At 35.2% G+C, this 20,679-nt stretch overlaps 1 protein-coding gene across 1 annotated transcript in view; it reads right to left on the bottom strand.

Annotated features, from left to right (window-relative positions):
* The window catches only part of LOC135198224 (uncharacterized), a 1,334,440-nt gene that overhangs the window by 349,033 nt on the left and 964,728 nt on the right, over positions 1-20,679 (bottom strand). Inside the window, exon 27 of the mRNA XM_064225797.1 lies at positions 14,386-15,567. Coding sequence (XP_064081867.1) covers positions 14,386-15,567 — 1,182 coding nt within the window. The remainder of the gene's footprint in view (positions 1-14,385; positions 15,568-20,679) is intronic.

Genomic DNA, 20,679 nt, shown 5'->3' with positions numbered 1-20,679 from the left:
TAACTGATTGTTGTATTTCCACTGACAAACATCTCATGTCTCCCCCGCCTACGTGGCTCTCCTTCTTCCCAGAACGACAACAATATGGTTTCCTGACACTTCCTGGTAATTTGCTTGCTAACCGCTTTTATCCCCCAGACCCTTTCATGTCTATATGCTCTTTTACTCTGGTCTCGAATTATGTATACACATCAGGTCTTAGATCTTAATTTCTTGAGTTCATGGCATGAAAGATTTCTCGTGGCCCAATTTTCTTCATCTATTGATGAGAAGACTTCATCTTCGAGGTTAGCCTCGATTAGATTCAATGTCATATAAAATAAATGCACATAAATTTATCGTTTTACATTATCCGACATAATACAACCGAACCTTCTCATACAATTTATATTTCTTTATGAAGGTTGTTTATCTCGTACAAATACGTGCTGCTTTCAGCTCTGTTCTTGGTTCCATATACGTACGTATCAGTAAAAATCTACGCATGTTATCTTTTATTTGCAGAAATACTCGATTTGCTGAACTGATTCTTCGCCTTTAAAATTCACACACACACACACACCAAATATCATATATATATATATATATATATATATATATATATATATATATATATATATATATATTATATATATATATATATATATATACACACACACATATAAATATATATATATATATATATATATATATATATATATATATATATATATTATATATATATATATATATATATATATATATATGTGTGCGTCTTCCTTTTTACTTATTTGGACCACACCTTTTTTCCCCCTCGAAGCTGGTGGCGCCACGATAATATAACCATCTTTTTATTTTTTTCTTGCAAGCTTTAACAAATGAGGAGGCTACACCAACCCCATTTCTCCTCACCCAGGCAGACGACAGATACCCATTTACAGCAAACATGAGCAGTGTTGCATAACTCAGCAATGGGGTACACATTGGCCGATTTCATCCCCCAGAAGTGGGTGGTGGGTCAAACACTCATCCATTGCTGTGTCTCGATACGTTGCCATAAAGCAAGTAAATATTGCGCCATTTCTAGTTCTCCCTCCAAAACTTTTCCTCTACGTCCCATTCAGAAAACTGGGCACTCCATGAAAATTCAGCACAGTGAATAATTAACTCATTGTTAGAAAATTATCTGGCGTTAAGACTAAGGTCACTAAATCATAATCCAAAATGGTTATTCGGCTGTATTTACGATTAAAACTTCCCTTCTAAAGCAATGCGTTTTCCTCTGCTTGAAATAAATCGAGTTAATTTACGCAGAATGTATTTTCTTTTGTTACCTTCGTCCAGAAAATTCTCACGCATCCCCCTCGCCTTCCCTTAAAGGCGGTGGCGCAGGGGCGATTTCTCCCGGCGGCTCCTCATGTCTCTCTCGCCTCCAAATAAATAGAAAAACAAATACACCCACACCCAAACGGAAAAGTGTTTGAGTTGCCACTCAGGCTTCACCGTTTGCTACCGTAAACATTTTTTCTTTCAAGTGATAATGATTTTTTTTCTTTTATCAAAATTATGAGGACCATTTCGTTTTCAGTCTTAGGAACACAGGTTAATTACACTTTCGTGGTGGCTATTTAACTTGTCCTCCTGTCAACGGACATTGTGATATCATTCATTCTCTTCGTGGGGTGAAAGGTCACTCATGAGTTCCTCCCTCATTAATTATCAATTATGGGTAAGTTTTGCTAATGAATTCCATAATGATTTGCTGTTGATATCCCATGCTCTTCTAGGAAGCCTGTGCTCTTGCAGAAGGGCCCTTGACGAACTAAAGTTCTTCCAACTGCAAATCTTGGAAAAGGAAGGATTTCCTTTATGTAAGAAGCCCGGAGTCCTTTAGCCCGAGTGGGAAGAGCTGCCCTGGCCTTGACTTCTCTACTGCTGTTATCACATGGCTGATTACTGCTGGGTAACAATGAAGTTAATAACCTTCAAGTGAAGGAGGTAGTCTGGATGAAGAGACTTTTGCCTGACAGATCTTCATAGAAATGAGACAGCAGACAAAGCCTGACGCCTCCAGCCTCTATTTTCGCCTCACTGACTTTGAAAGAGAATTTAGAAAAGGAAGCTCCGTGTCACTCTATCTTTTCCAAGACCTTGAGAGCTCAGCCATCCACAGACAGCATTACTTCGCATAATTAGTCTACCTTTTTTCGGTATGGTTTCAGTTACACGGGAGACATAAGAAATCGATGTGAAGTTGGGATAATGAGAGTTACGCTTCCTAACTGATGATTTTTTTCTCATTACGGATAATCGCAGGTTTAGCGTAAGCTTCATCGTGTCTTTAGAAATGTTCATCTATCGTTGTTGCAGTTTTCTTTTCCTGTCATATTATCTACAAACACTGAATGTCGGCGTTTGTTTGGACACACATGTCTCGCTGTGTATGTTCGTGCAAGAATGAAGAAAGAAAGTAAGAATGGAAGTACAGTAAAAAGATAAAAAGTGAGGGCAACTTGGGGCCGATGGGATGCTGCAAACTCCCTGGCACAATCTATTGGTGATCCATTCAATCATATTGTAATTCACGCCTCACATATTCTCACAATGCTTGGGAGACTTTTGCTATAACTGTTCACATTTTCAAGATGCGTGACAATGTCAACAGGAGTTAATGACGATTCTCAATCATCTCGAAAGGTTCGTTTCAAGTGTTTACACTTGAGAGATCATCTACCTCTTACTGTTCCTTGATTCCTAATCATCTTAGGCTTTATTACACCTGTTTTCTATTCTTAAACAACCCTCCCCATCTCCCCACAATTCCAGCTCATAACATCCATCCAAACGTTTCATTTCTTCTTCAATAAATCGTCATTGTTCCACAATGCACTTGATTCCTTTGTCTGAAGCCAAGTTACCGGAGCAGAATTTTTAAAATACACATCTAGGCAGGGGCGCAAAATGTGTATTTCGAAGGTTCTAAGAAGCATATCCACCTCTACATTTTTGCTTGGTATCCCTCTCAACTTCATTATAATGCTTAAGAACATGAAATTTCAGATTAGAAATCATTGAATTGATTTTTGATATCTAAACTTACGTTAATATCACATGTGTACCTGGATGCATAATTGATATAAATTGAAATCTCTGCCTCATCTCTAGATATCATTTTCAGTTCTTGTCTTTAAAAGATGCTTGAATAGGTGCGATTCCTTCTCGCTCAGTCATAAAGCACAAGTGGGATTTCCCATTTTCGTAAGTGCAGCATGATGGTCGCCTCAATTAAAAATTCCATTTAGTTTTCGTTCCACTTCCGGTATATGGAAAATCGCAGTCCGTTTTTGTAACAGATTTCATATTACATGAAGATAAAATCCGTTAAAAAGTTGTTAAATTCATACAATTTTTTTACAGTGCTGAGTTTGTATCGAAAATATTTATCCACGGGTTTTAATTCTTCAGATATTACGAACATTTGTTTTGTCCTTATTCCGGAAAGACCGACATCATTTCGTAGACTGCTGAATATCTTAAGAAATACAGGGGAAATATATTATCATTCGCAAACGAAAACCGTACTATATATATTCATCATCTAATCAGCAGTCACCGATCATGCCGGCACATAATAACATTGATGTTTACTTGGTAAAATGAATATAGTAATGCAATTTAAAATTGGAAAATAAATAATGCCATGATTGCACACTATCCCCAAAATCTATATATTTCAAAGGTGAGATTAGGGGGAAGAAAATCTACAGCACAAACTTAACAACTGTGTAAATTCAACAATGTGACGACCTACTGAAACGGTAAGAAATCAAATATCTATTTGCTCATTCTGGTACCTAGGTACGCCCAGGGAAAATTAATGGATATATCAGTTATGATGATTCACCGTACGTAAGACTTTCTCTCTGAGCCGTAGGATTTACTCCAATAAAAACAGAGCCCCAGTGAAAGTTTTTATCACAACCTCCTGTTTGTACAGCCGTGTCATTCAGCAAAACTTCTCCGGCCGTTGAAACGGCAACAGGTGTTGTTGCGCCGATATTTCCAAACACACGCACCAAACCTACCAAATACAGCCGCCGTTATGACAAATCACATTAGCAGGAAAAGCGAGAACTCGCGAATCTCTGCTTGTTCACCTTTTCTGAGAAGTTCTGATTTACAGCATCAATAAAAGACAGCAGTGGAAATGCTGGTACTTGGACTTCACTAAATTTCTCATCTTGCCCAGAGAGAGAGAGAGAGAGAGAGAGAGAGAGAGAGAGAGAGAGAGAGAGAGAGAGAGAGAGAGAGAGAGAGAGAGAGGCCTTTGGTAACGGTCAAAGTTTTCTCATTTGTTTAGTAACAAACGGATATAAATTATGTTGTGGAAAGTAAAATGGAATATTAGACTTGAAAGTACAATGAACTAAATTAAGAAAAATATACACTGCTGCTTCAGTTGTAGAATATTCATCCCATATACAAAACAAAGGCTTCACCTTATTTTGAACTTGACAAGAACTGTAAGGAGAAGTGATGTACGCATTACCGAACGTCAAGGTCTTCAACAATTAAGGGACCAAAAGAAAAATATCATACTGCTTTTACTTGCAAGCGTACGACATTCCAATTCCGGCATAATTAAAAATTCTTGTTAAAGGAAATTGTACACGGTAACGCTGCAACTAATGCTGAACACTGGGTCGGGAAGAACGATACAGTGGATAATTTTATGGGATTATGCAAACCTGTAACCAAAATCGTTAAAGCAAATTAAATGTCAAGAGATTGTGACCCCTTCAGATGTGCTCCGAATACCAAGAGAGAATATCTTATGGAAATGGAATCTAATGGTCACAGTCACCAGGTATATGCATTATATATATATATATATTATATATATATATATATATCTATATATATATATATATATATATATATATATATATATCAGTCATACGTGAGGAACACTTCAGTTCCATATTGCTGTTGTAAACGTTTTCATCATCAGCGAATATCTGATTAACTGCATACAGGTGAGGACATTTAATATCGATAAGAAGATTAACATTTTGACGGCATACTGATCGTACAAGTCTATTATTTTTTTTCTACCTCCACTGCCAGCTGGGATCCACAACAGTTAGCCTTTGTAGACATCAGCACCTTGTACTACAAGGTGCTGATGTCTACAAAGGCACGATGTACCTGTAAAAACGAGTGAATTCTCTTCATGTCCTCGCACGGGGATCGAACTCGGGGTTTCAAAGTTATGAGCCAAATGTGCCTTTTCATTACTCCGAGAAAGAACGGGTGAGAGAGAGTGAATTCATTATAATGCCATTAATCACTTGTGGTTTCTCCACTCATTCAACAAGATTTTGCTTTAGGTTTCTACCGAGGACAAAAGTCTCAAGTACTTCGGTTCTTTCAGTCATAAACGGAACCCCATGACTAATGGACCCGGAAAAGAGAGGACTAAATCATCTTAACTGCCAAACAACACCGAAAACTTCCGTAAACAGTCGAGAAAGATGATGCAACTTTACACCTGTGACTCATGGCCGCAACCAAACATGCCGAGTTGAACTGGACAGAACGATCTCCAACCTCATTGCCAATCTCAAGGACTTGCTTGCGTCTGCAACTGCTTCTACTTCCGTTAACAGCCACGTGTACGTGAGATGGCGTTCAGTTACTCAATCTCTCCTTTGACGATGAACGCGATTCAGCATTGAATTTCCTCAGCCAACCAAGATCTCGGTACCAACAGAGCATTAAAGGATGACGAATTGTAAACAACTCCACCATTTAGGTCTCTGATCAACGAGGCCAAGAAGAGATGAATAACATCTTTGCTTTTGAAACTTGAAAAGATTTTGATCCGCCCCTTTTCTTTCATTTCTTTAAAACGTTTCACGTACCCACGAAATGGCTTCCCACAAACGTTTTGATCATTCCTAAAGCATTTGCTTTTTATTGCCCCAATAAAAGCTGCCTTCGAACCTTGAGGAGATAAAAAAAAGGAAGATAAAAAAATAATGGCCAGTCGTACTTCGCCAGCTGCCAGCTCTACGAATAAACATACCTCTGAACGTAGACTATTATAAAATCCCCCCATGGCAGATGGAGAACGATGCCATAACCTTTAAGATTGAACATCGTGCTACGCGAGAAACAGATGCGTGAGCACATAGCGTTCCCCCTTCAGATCTGATAAGACTACGATATATATATACATTATATATATATATATATATATATATATATATATATATATACTATATATATGTATATATATATATATATATATATTATAGTATATATATATATATGTACGTATGTATAAAAAGCAATATGCGCTAAAATAGCATCCGACCAAGCCTATATTGACGCACTAGATAACTGCATGACGATTAATCAGCCATTTGTAAATATACAACTTCTGGAATCAACACAGCAATTCGGTTATTATAAAAAAAATAAATAAAAATCAAGCGTCGACAAAATTCCCTTCAGGTTAACTTAATAGATGGAATGAAAAATTCAGATGATACAGCAAAGCAATTACGCTCCTTATTCCAAACCATAACTATCCATGAGATGATACTGTCATGATAATGTAAACCTAGAAAAAAAAAAGCTTTTGAAGGAGTTTTTACTTTGGAAACATTTCTTACCGAGACGATTACGCACGTTGAATAAACTCACAAAAATCATATAATAAAATAAATTCCCATTTCCTTCACCTATAACGACTCTCTTCAAGCCTTCCAAACATTTAAGTTTACATGTTCTGTGCAGGGCAAGAAATTTTTGTGTAACTAAGGCGGCAGAGAGGAGAGGTAACTAGGCGGCAGAGAGGAGGGAAGAGAAGGAGAGAGAGAAGGGGAGAGAGAGAGAGAGAGAGAGAGAGAGAGAGAGAGAGAGAGAGGTGGCTAATTTGCCGTTTACTAGGTTCCACCCCTAAACTTCAAATAAATGAAAACACTTTGCCTATGATAGTTTCATTAATCTTAGAACCTGTCAATAAACCCAGATTCCTCGAAAATGTTCCGTCTAGAACTAAATGAAAAGCAAACAGCGAGTGCTTCTATTAATAATGAAGCAAATGATTATATTTTTTAATCCCGTGTTGATCGTAAAACAAATTAAATATTTACGTTCACGTTTGTTTGAGAAAGATCTCTTGAAGAAAAAAGTAAAGCTCTAATTACCAGTTGCATTACATGACAAGGTAGAAAACCAAAAACTTAAGTAATTTTGTAGAGTCAAATGAAAATTATGCACTACATATGTAAGCACACCTAAGGAAATTGTCAGCTAAAATAATCAACTGGTTTTATGGACTACGAAAATGGTAGTATTTATACAGGGTCTAAGGATCATAAAGTTAATGACCATAAAGTTAGGAAACTCATTCAGAGGGTGTTTACAGATTAGCCGAAATGGTAAACCACAAGGAGAGTGTTTCAATGTAGGCATACACATACCTGTCTAAATAAGGAATGTGAGCCTCAAAATATTATATATTACTATGCTTCGGACTCGTTTAAAGCTGATATTGACGTGCCACCATCTTAACGATGCTAACAATAGCGTCACTACCGGGAAGAGCATGTCCTCTTTCGGGGACCGAAATACTTGATTATTAAACTAATCCCAGAGGCCTCCCCACCTTAGAGGAATTAGATATAAAAGAAACCTACAATTAATCTCCAGCATGGTGAATCGTTCATATTACATTAAAACGCCTGTGGGACCATCCAACGGCCCCCGAGAATTATCGAGACGACATAGTTAGTTAGTTATTTTATTGAGAAAAAAATATACAATTATTAGTATAAATTTGTCCACAAAGAGACACAATACAAAATAAACAAAGTGGACAGTAATCTCTTCCGTTCTTGCAAGTACATGGCCTACAAAGAAAAACTACAACACCAAGACAAATACAACTTCGAGCGCAAATAACATAAATCCATTAGACAATAAAAAAACAAAAAAAATGGACTTACTACAGAAAAAAACTGTAGTCACATTACTATCCAGTATCAAGTCCTAACACACATAATGACTAGTTTGCGCTGATACAAAGTGTCTTAGTTCCTGTCCGACCGTCAACATTTCCTAGCCTGGCTTACTCATCCTGCTCGCTGACAAGTTACCAGAATTTTTAACTCAAGAAATTCTATAAATACCATTCTCTCTTGCTTTAGTAAGTTACTCATCTCTGCTGACGATGGAACTGAGATGATGCAAAAACGTTCGAACCCACGGTATATACAATAAGGGAGTTCGAACCATTATACCAGTGGTTCCCGACCTTTGGCACTTTGAGGAACCCGCGAGACAATGTTTCGCATCCCAAGGAACCCCAATATATATATATATATATATATATATATATATATATATATATATATATATATATACACACACACACACACACACACACACACATATATATATATATATATATATATATATATAATATATATTAGAAATAATCACTATATAATCACGTGTGGGACAGATCCATGATGTGAGTATATATATATCTATATATATATTATATATATATATATATATATATATACACACTATATATATATAAGCATTTGTAATAATTACCTTTAGTAAAACAGAGGAAAAAAATCTTGCACAATATGTTACGATAAAATGAATAATAGGACTACGATTTCTCACATGTTTAACGAAGAAAAATATATACTTATAAATAACAAATAATTAAATAAAACATGAATTATCACGGAACCCCTGGCGATCGTTGACGGCACCCTAAGTTTCCGCGGAACCTCGTTGAGGATGGCTGCATTATAGCTGCTAATAACAGAATGACAGGAAATTTGCTTTTCAGATATATGGGTTGTTGGCCGCGAGTGAAATTATATATATATCATATATATATATATATATATATATAGATAGATTATATATATAAAGGTTTTTTGCCACGAAGGAAAAATGAAAAAGCGAGATAGCCGAGTACTTTCGGTCCTGTTCGGACCCTTTACTGAGGCCTCAGTAAAGGGTCCGAACAGGACCGAAAGTACTTGGCTATCTCGCTTTTTCATTTTTTCCTTCGTGGCAAAAAACCTTTATTTATACATAGCATCACGTTTTATATACTTCGTGATCAAGTTCTATATATATAATACGTTATATATATATATATATATATAATATATAATAGAATATATATATATATATATGAATATTTGTGAAATATTATTTCCACTTTTGGATTTCAAAATATCACAATGGAAATAAGAACATTCAAAATATTACGTACAATACATCGCAAAAGAAAATGACAAATACTGTATAGGAAAAAACGTCATTCTCTCTCCTCACCTCTCCGTTATTCCTCTCTCTCTCTCTCTCTCTCTCTCTCTCTCTCTCATTACCAAATGGGAAACTCACCTGCGGTGGACACATTCCCTCTCAGAACTGATTAATGTGATTCGCTCGCTTTAATGTGCTTTCGCCCCATGAGGCAATAACTATAAATCAATTCACGTCTCATTTGTCAATATCTTTCGGTCTCCGAAGGGAAATGGAGGATCAGAAGAGAGAAGGAAGGGTAGATAACAAAGGACAACAAAAAAGTGGAAAATGTCAGCGCAGAGGTTTTTTTCGCTTTTCATATTTTTTCATCTGTAAGAAGTTATTCAAATGAATAATGCCTCAAGAAATTTGCTAAGAAAAAGGGGACATGAGGAAAAAACCGGTGCAAATGGGATTGCCCGGCTTATATGCATTGTGTGTGTGGTGTGTGTGGTTTTTATATATATATATTTATATATATATAATATATTATATATATATATATATATATATATATATATGGATACATATCACAAACAGCTTTTATATATATATATATATATATATATATAATATATATTATATATATATTATGAGCGTTTGCTGATATGTGAGTCTGGTAAAGATACAAACTCATATTCATAACCAGTAACGTCTAATTACAAAAACTGAACATTATGTATCCCAATAGAACTTTAATTGACCTTTAATTAGCATTTATTCATTCCTGAAACCTAACATCAATAGATATTATTTTTACCTCCTTATATATTGCTTAAAACCTGTCACTTACAACACAAAGAACTTTGCACCTTCGTGTATTTTGCCGAAACTTTGGGGTCTTTTCTTGTAATTAATCCTTCGACTTAATTGTTCTTAATTGAGGTTACAATTAGTAGGCATCACAATAAAAGTATGAAAATGGAGTTGGTGTTAATTTTGCACATTAATATTCTAATTCAGCCATGAGAATTAGACAGTGTGATTCATAATTCATTGGTACTCTCATTCATTTCTTAGTGTTTAGTGACTTGGCACTCTTACTGAATGAAGATAAATCTATGGAGGTAATTTTCACATGCAGGGTGTGGAATCAGCCTTATTACACTCATCATCATTGTCTCCAACTCCGTGCGACGCGTAGGGACTCCTGAGAAATTCTGCCACCCACGTCTAAATCTTCCACACAGCTCCTCTCTTATCCACCCTCCCTTCCCATAGTTAACTGAACAGATGCTGTAGTTTAGAACAGTGAAATCCACTATAGATTCTCTTTCATTGGAATTGATAGACTTAAAAAAAGCGTATCTGCAGGCTGAATAAGCTTTGGAAATCAACTCTCCTGTGGCGGCCACAGAAGCAAAGCTGACACTATCACTATTCTCTTAAGGGTCGTGCGAAGGACATGTCCAAGCCATCTCCATCTCCTTTTCATATGTCATCTAAGCTACCTTTGGGAACTTCCATACTTTCCCTTATGGTATCCTCTCTCATTTTATCCCCCCCTCTCACTCCTAATATTAGGCTCTTAGTTTCGAATGCATTTTTTCTCTAATTGATTTTCAAAACTTATTCAGCCTGCAGATATGCTTTTATTAAGTCTATCACTTCCAATGAAAGAGAATCTATAGTGGATTTCACTGTTCTAAGCTACAGCATCTGGAAGACTCAACCTCATTAAGCCCTTCTCTAGTATATATGCATATCATAGAGTGTATTTCAATGGATCTTTCACTTCAGCCGATTTTCTCTTATTTCTCCTCCTGGATAGAACAGTTAACAACCGCCGTCATATATTTCATTATTTAGGGGAATAACGAACCACAACATACCTCCAGTGACACATATGATTGTGAGGTCACTTTATGCTTTCTACTGTCTATAGGGAAAATACTTATGGCATTCAGTAATTCACCCAATTCGCTTTACCTCCCATAAGTTTTCCACAATAATTTCTTGAAATTTCATTTATAAAGTTGTACGTTTCTACAATCAGAATCTTAAGAAGCAATGCAGACAATTAAATATTTCCATACCTTTTCTCCTTTGCTAAATCTAAATCTTATTCCTTTAACACACATCTATATCTGCATTCAATCACAAATATACTTATATATAATGGGGATACATGGTATACAAATTACTAATGGGGCTTTGTCTTTCCGTATTTAAAAATACGGTTTGTCGGAAGAATTTTTCATTTCAATTCATATTGGAAAACACCAAAGCAATAGCAACCCGCTTAATCTAGGAATTTAAATGTCACAAACCAAAATCCCCCTTTTACAATAAAAGAACATGAGACTTACTTGCCGATGCACGGGGATATCGCAGAAATCTTACCTGGAAAGCAGAGAAATCATTAAAAGGCGAGGCTTCAAAAATCAATAAGAAAATCGCTTGCCTAAGGCTGTGTCGCCGATCCTTGTAACGAAATCTCATCATTATAAGTGGTGTTTTCAATTCTTTTCACCCTCTGCCCTCTGGAGTCTTAATGATTCTCGGCTGGTTCGTATCTGCGGTTGTAATTCCTTCCTCATTCCATCATTAAACTGAGATATTTGTATTTTACTTGGCGAAAGATGAATTTACCCGGACATTACATAATATTGGTTTTTAATAAACATGAAATAAGTTTACGGGGACACTTTTTTCGAGAAATGCCCATAAAGGAGTTATTATTAAGAAAGAGAATACCTAGTGTTGCTGGTAGTCCAATATATATATATATATCTATATATATATATATATATATATATTATATATATATATATATATATATATATATACATGTATATATATATATACATACATATATATAAAAGCATACAGCAGGGTCCACAAAACACATCAAATAGGCCAACGTTTATTCACATGATACGTTTCGCACATGTTCTATGTCATCTTCAGTCTGTAAAAACAACATAAGAATGTTAAATTTACAAAAAATATTTTAAAAATAAAGTTAAAAAAAAAAAATAGTTATGTTATAATGTCCCAAAGAAAAATATATTTGCCACAATCCCGTTTACTTCGGACAGCAAGTTTTCAACGAACCTTAAAAAAATAATTGAACAAGAATTTGGATGCCTTAAGATTCAATTGATTCCAATCAATCCACTCAAGATTGGCGTATTCTATAACTACCAAGGATAAACTGCAGACCTTCATGAGATCTAACATTATTTATAAATCAAGTGCCCGGGATGTCCCGGTATTTATGTTGGATCTTGCCGGAGGTTGCTGCAGATGAGATATTGTAGCCATATGTGATACAGTTTTAGAACGGGCCAGAAACTGAGTAAACCAGAATTTTCCAATATAAAAAACCATGCTTCTATATGTAAAAATCGAAGTTAATAAAAAGCATTTCCCCATTATTGGTGGTACAAGTCATGGTGATTACCTAACAACCCTTGAGTCCTTTATACATTAAACTGCTTGTTCCTTCTTTGAACTCTAACGTTTCCGCTTCTCCTCTTTATCTTGCATAACTGAAGTCGTAGGTTGGTGTGTAATCTTGGTCATTCGTTCTTCTCCTTCTCCTTTGAGTGGTTTGGTGAGAACTGGGTCTTTTTTACTGTAATCCTTTTAAGTTATATTAATTTTTATAAGTAACTATTTTTTTTTTTTTTTTTACTTTATTTTTTAAATATATTTTTTGTAAATTTTAACAATTCTTATGTTATTTTTTACAGACTGAAGATGCACATAGAACATGTGCGAAACGTATCATGTGAATAAACGTTGGCCTATTTGATGTGTTTTGTGGACCCTGCTGTATGCTTTTATATATCTTCACCTGGAATCCGTACATATATATATATATATATATATATATATATACTATATATATATATATATATATATATATACACATATATTCAAGTAAATGTTTGTGTTGTGTTCCTGGAACGAACACTTAGAAATGAGGAAGGAAAATCACTGACTAAACTTCAAATAATTGCTTTTCTTTCTCTGGATTTCTGTCTCACATCACGTGAACGGTACGAATTTTAACTTGTAAAAATATGAAACTCAAAACAGTTTTGGGCACGTTCTACCTCCTTTCTAACAGCATTTCAACAAAAATTTGAGAATGGGTTTAAAAACGCGACAATAAATTGCAGACGAATAAATTTGACAAAACACTTCTTAAACATTTTTTCTCTTACAAATCAAGCCAATACATCTCTAGGAATGATATTTCTAAGTCAATATCTCTGACATCCTGTTTACTGTCTTCTTCTACATGAGTATAATGATTTTCATCAGTCTTTCAGACAACTCAATTCAGGAATTTGACCTCACCACTTTACTGCTGATAACAAAACATATCCAAGTTTCTTCGACTTGATTCTTTCCATATTAATGTTTTTAGTGGAAAGAGCAAGATATAACCCTAAAGATCAAGACTGACCAGCTCTTTAAAGGATGAGAGTTTATGGCTAAAAATTCCTCGACTTGATTCAAGAGCTTCAGAAGGGAAACAACCAGAATTTGTTGACAAAAAATGATGCATCTATAGAAGATGTAAGGAAATTACATTAAAGTGTTCGTCTATGAATTAAAACTAATCAATATTCTATGCATCGAAGCTTGACAAATTCTGGAAAGATTTACTTCAGGACTATACACAAAATAAACATCTTGTAAAACGATAAATTTTATCTGATATATTCCTAAGTATTGGAAAGTTTAATTAGCTTTCTTTTGTTCTTAATACACTTAAACCAACAAAATGAATGATAAAAACTTCTTAGATCTTGACAACTTAGAGGCGCCTTCTTAAATAAGCGGCAATAAGTATATAAGGGTACAACTATAGTAACGGTAGACTACAATGAGAGACCTTGGACTCGCTTGTACGTTAGATTTGCTTGTTTATTTTTTTTACTACAATCAAGAAACTGAAAAAAAAAAGAGATGACAAGCATGAAAAGTATATAGAATCAGATATAAAATTCATGAAATTTCTCGTGATTCTAACTTCGGTATAGAATAAATTGCGAGAATACTGGTAAAAGAAAGAAAGAAAGAAAAAAAAGGCCTCACCTTGATCAGAATCGATGACCAAGTCAGAAATCTGATGGCGGTCACCCGTCGTGGATGACAGGTCCTCTTCGCTGGTTGATGCACAGAGGGAGTCGGTAATTGGCTCTTTTCCTTCTTCCTTGTTGAGAGATTTCGCACTGATGATCTCTATTGACTCGAAGTCTTCCGGTTTGACGCCAGTTTCGCGTCGAGAGAGGCAGTTGATATCGAATATCGGTGTTTGGTCACCTTGAACGTCATTTTCTTCTTTACTGAATGTCTTTTCAGAAGTAGGTTCTCGGCTCGCATGTAAACCTTCAATGTCCTCACTTTCACTTCGATGACTTACATGTCTCTGGCTGATAACAGCTAATGTATTACCTTCGCATAAATCGGTTAATCCGTCTGTCTCGGATTTCTTTGATAGCTGTCCTCCGCTGACATTAGCCGGTTCTTCCGACCCCCTAACAAGAAGTGGGAGCTTATTACTTGAAGATTTGGTAAAATCGAACACCCCCAGCAAGTGCTTTCCGTCTTCTAAACTGATAAGGGAATCGCTTAATGAAGGCGCCTCCTCCTCGGCAGGTCGATTATTCACTATGGAAGCCTTTGGGGCTGAATCAAGTCGTCCCACGAAATTAAAAGTACCGAGAGATGTAATGCCTTCGTTGACACTCACGAAAGAGTCACCAAAACTATCAGGCTGCTCGTCTGAGTTTTTTACGTAAAGGTTATCAGGACTTCCTCTTTCTAAGAAGTTGAATGTTCCCACGACGTTGCGAGTCCTGGCTGCCTCTACTGATTGTAAGTCTGGTCCCAAATAATCTTCGCCCTCCTCTTTCTTATTATTTGTGACACGATATTTAGAAGAAGGGTCTTTATGTTGCGCTTCCCCGTTATCATTGAGATTCCCATACTTAATTTTCGAACTAACCAAGACACAACTTCGTTTCCCATTGCTTACATCCACAGAAGTGTTTTCATCGAAACTGCTCTTCATTTCAGCACAGCGCACAATTCCTTTGTGTTTAGTTTCCCCTTTAGACAAGACGAGTTCCGTTTTCTGTGAGTTCTCAGGCGTTGTGGAGAATTGATACTCTGTTTCTCCTTTTTTTTCGGACCAAGATAGCTCTGGTGACTCGGCGGTGGGAGATGAGGATGATGAATCACTAGCACCATCGTACATCATACATGACGATGGGTCTGGGGAGAGAAAAACAAAAAGCGTGAGTAAATATCCTGTAACACAGGAGCTAAGTGATTGGTAAAGCTGGGCGATTTCATGAAACATAATAATAATAAAATTGTATTACCTAAGCGTTTTTACTAGTCTGCATAATATGATACAATTTGTAAGTAAATAATATCATAATTTAATAAGTACCGAACATAGATGGAACCTTATGATTCTTAGAAGAAAAGATAAAATGATTATATTGAATTATAAAGAAAATCACAATATAGATAATCTAAAGCCTTCTACTTCAAAATATTTGACCAAAGCATTAAACTCTCCTGGTTTTAGCAGACAATTATACATCAAGCTGCTTCACTAGCTTTAAATTCTGTCTGCTGTTAAGGCTGTGTTCTTAACTTAACTTTTGATGGTATATATATATATAATATATATTATATTATAATATATATAATATATATAATATATATCTAGATATGTATATATACATATTATATATATAATTATATATCATATATGTATATATAGATACTACCATATATATTTTATATATATACATATATATATATATATATATATATATATATATATATTCTTTATAAAAATGACCCAGCCCGTTAACAATATTTTCATCACAAAATTCTTTCTTGCACATTCTAGAAAATGGCAATCTCTCTATAAACTAATCTTGCAGAATTAGTAAAAATATCATAACCATTACAACGAAAAATAACCCAAATACAGAAAAACACGATCGTGCCTTGAGAGAGGAGAGGCCAACGTAACCAATTTTTTTGTTTCTACTGGGGTTGTCAAATGCCATTTACATTTAATACCATAAATGGATTTATTTTGTCAAATTTTACATCATATTTACTTTACTACTTTTATTTTTTACGTAAAAAATAGGTTACGAAAAAGGTATAAGGTCTGAGCTATATCGGTAAACTTACAGAGAGCATTGTTAAAAAAAATATGAAAATTCTTGCATTAACTATTGCAACCTGCCCTCCACACGCTTACAATTTAATCATATACTACGGAAGTATAAATACGGTAAAAGTTGGACATTTGTATTGGTGTTTTATTATTCCTGTCTTTTTATGTTCTCAGATTCACAAGCCCAGGCAAACCATTAATCTAGTACATCATGAGATCACTGCAGTTTCATATGATAATAGAAGAATAATTAATATATTATGTAACAAACTCAGACTACATGAACATAGGGAATCAACGTCTAGTACCAGATAAATACATAAGGATCAATTAAAAAAGGTCTCGGCTGGAAAAATGTAAAATTGGGATGATACAAAGTAACTTCACAAATCCTATGATGAAAAGAATGAACACCTCTAATTTTCATTGTAGGCTGTTCCTTCATGCGAGCGACATATATTTCACCTGAATTTTATTCTACTTCCATCTACCTTAGTTTCTGTAAAAATCCCACTCGTTTTTCCGTAACCACACAAACACAAGACCCTTCCACGTTTTCTATAATATCTGTAAACATAACCGTAACTAATTTAAATTAATATGGCCCTCCAGCATCAAAACCTCTACAATTTTTTTACAATAAAAAAAAATATTACCAAAGAGATGGAACTACTACACAACAAATTTTGAAACGGACTCAAAATGAACTTTCAATGATAATGATTAATCCATATACATACTTATTACTTCGCAGCACATAAGTATTTCATTCAACTGTTAATTTAAATAGTGTAGAACTCCGTGTCCTCAAACCTTGAAAAGCACTTAATCTTAAATTAACACAAAAATAATTGGGGGCGGAAACTTCCTCCTCGTCCGGTTTTAATGGGGGTCCCACCGAACCCTGAAATATGACAGATTACAGAGCTCATTCACACTGACCACATCGCACACCCAAGCTACAGTTAACAACCACAAGACTGCTCTCCGGTTGATTTTATCACGTTCAAAATCTTCATCGGATTCCCAACGACCTACTGCACGTTATTAAAATCATTAATGTTTATATAGTACATGATCCCGTGAATATTACAGCGTAATACATCGAGCTTAAAAAACAGGCATTAACTGTAGGGTTCTTGCAACGGCAGAGGGACGAGCAGCACATGTACTTATCTAGCCTATGTTAGAAACAAAAGAAAGACTTGAATAAAAAGTAGGATTTTGCCATAGAGGAGGAGCTCAACCAAACTCCCAGACGGAGGAAACTAAAATAAATCATACATAAAAAAAATAATAATAAAAAAAAATAAAAAAATGAAAGAGAACTGGAAACTGAGGATAGAGAGCCAGAGATTCAATCACGAAACCAGCCATCCTAAAAACTGAAACTTGAGGTAAATGGTGGCCCGACAGCTATGCGGCTGCCCGAGATATGGAGGGTCTCTCTCCTTTTCATCGATGAAAAAATGCCTATAAATGAGACAGAAGAGATACATCACTGCAGTGAGAAAGCGGCTCTTGACGAAAAGGAAGGGTTACTCAGGTTACTGAGTAGCCTAATTTCCTTCGGTTGAATCCCGTTGAGAAGGCCAAAATACTTACAAAATTGCATTATAAAAACATAATGTGCCAAGTTTACAAGATTTGGCAACTTGAACTATGTGAAGTTTCAAGTCATCTGTACACCCAAAATGTTTTATAGCAAAGAGGATGTATTCGTAGTTCACTTTAGAGGGAAACAGAAAAATGGAAGAGGTTACTAGAGAAATAAATACACATTGAGTTTGGACACACTGAACTTTTTCTTGATTCAATTACAGGATTATTTATTCGACTTCCTCAAGATGAAAGATGAACGAAGATATGGCCATTTTAGATGAAATGTGACAACGAAAGATTGCTGGGATATTCAGAAAGGAAATTAGCAGAAAAGGTGGTTTTCAAAAGATAAAATAAAGAGGGAATGTAAAAGTACGAGACTGCGGCCCTTAAAAGCAATGCTAATCATGGAGAAGGAAACAGAAGCTACAACAAAACTGCCACTATACAAAGGTTGAGCCAAGTCTAGAAATAAATTTACAGAGACAAGGAGTAAAGCCATAAGCGTATGTTCACTAACTGCCATATACCAGACTTTGCCAAATGCCTTACAGAGATCAAGAGTAACTACAAATATTCTCTTCAGTCCTGCAGAGATTTTTTACCAAACTTCAGTACGACAAAAAAGAATGCCCCCAGTAGATCTTGTCTTGTGGAGGCTTAGTGGTGATCTGAAAGAAAAGAACTCGTTTCAAGTTGTGTGATGAAGTAAGAGTTCAGCAAAGCTTCAAATGATTTAGTATTAAGAGAATTTAACGCAACCGGGCGATACATTACGGAACTGCAGCCATTACACATGAATGAAGCCCTGAAGAAGAGCAGCTGTAGGAATTAAAATTGAAGTTATATGCGTGACAAAGAGCTCGTGATAATTTGTGTACAAATAAGTTCAAGATCCGTGCATGATTACGAATAACACTAGGTGCGTTTTTTTATCTATCCGAGAGCAAAAACAACTGATGCCTAACAAGCAGAAAGGCTATTTGGTTAGAGAGAAGAGTAACAAGATTAAGAGAATTGGAATTAATGACATGAACCAAATGAGAAACAACTCTAAAAGGGAGCTACATTAAATGGTGAGGCCAATATTAAACGATAAGGCCTCTTCATTAAGAAAAAACAATAGGTCCATCAAGATGTTAGATATGGCTAAAGCTATATTTCCCTCAATTACAGAATTTCATTGGATAAAGACCAGAAACTTCGCAGAAGAGAAATTCAGGCTGAAATACTCTATCGTCGCATTTCTAAGCTGTTCCAAAAGTCAAAACTAACACCACATAGAGAGGAAAGGATAGTCAAAGGGTTACATCACTTGGCTAGATAGGTGAGGTTTAAAAGTAAGCAGTCACAACACGGCAAGGCAAAACAAAGTTTTATCATGAACTCAGAATCAAGAGTACTGAACCAACAGCCACCAACCACCTTCAAATGCAAAGTAATGAAAGGCCTGAGGTTACACTGCCAAGAACACCCCAAATATCATAGAAGGCATTCTGGCGAGATGGACTGAGGGCCAGGGAAAGGCAAGGCTGAGAATTGCAAAAATGAGAGATCAGAACCAAGAAGGTAAGATTTTTTTTTTTTTTTTTTTTTTTTTTTTGTTTTTTTTTTTTTTTTTTTTTGTAGGAGGAAGCAAATATAAGAGATGAAAAAACTAATGATAGTGGCTGCATGGCCAAAGCATTAAAAAAAAAACATGTTGCGTGTGGAATTTTGCTAAAATCACGGACAGAAATGTTGGGTTCGAGATTACCACCCAAAAACCTGGTACTATTCAGCCTACTTGATTGCTCATTATTTTATTTGTCTATATATATTTGGAAGATTCAACACATTATTAATCATTCCTACATCGATTATTGCCATTATCTCAACTTTAATGAGTGCTACTTGCTCCAGGGAATGGCAGCCTCAAGTGTTGAGATGCCACCAAGTAACATTGCTCTAGATGTCTTTTGTTCTACCTACTGTAAAATTTTAAAGCATTCTTTTTTAACGTGTTATGTTTGAAGAGACTTGTAAGTTTAATTGATACTGTGGTGCTATTAAAAAAACGTCTTTTGGAACCGTGATTTATATACGAATTTGCACATTGTTCAAGGTTATTTACTTGCGGTTTTTGTCTAAACTTTACGACTCCATATAAGGGCATTCCATTCTGTAGAGGCTTGAGAAGCAAGCTCATTAGTCTTCCTGCTGAACTTCATATGAAGGTGAACAAATAATAATAATAATAATAATAATAATAATAATAATAATAATAATAATAATAATAATAATAATAATAATAATAATAAAACTGGATAACCGTCTTGACACTAAAAAAGTTAATAGTAATTAAATTTAAGTTCACGAGTCTTTGTTAAAACAATCAGAAATTCTAAAAACTCATTTATGAATTTTGGCCTCATGATTAATTCTGGTATACCAAATGATTTGTCCCCAAATTACATAATAAAAACCTGCTGTAGAATACTTCGTAAATATACCTGATAATTAATATTAATTGATCTGATAGATAATTTTTATTTTTTACTTTAAAAACTCCTACGGATGAAAATAAAAAAAACACCTAC

Source organism: Macrobrachium nipponense, chromosome 22 (genome assembly GCF_015104395.2).
Source record: "Macrobrachium nipponense isolate FS-2020 chromosome 22, ASM1510439v2, whole genome shotgun sequence".
Taxonomy (NCBI): Eukaryota; Metazoa; Arthropoda; class Malacostraca; order Decapoda; family Palaemonidae; genus Macrobrachium; species Macrobrachium nipponense.
The sequence above is the reverse complement of the archived record's forward strand: the minus strand, read 5'-3'. Positions and strand labels throughout refer to the sequence as shown.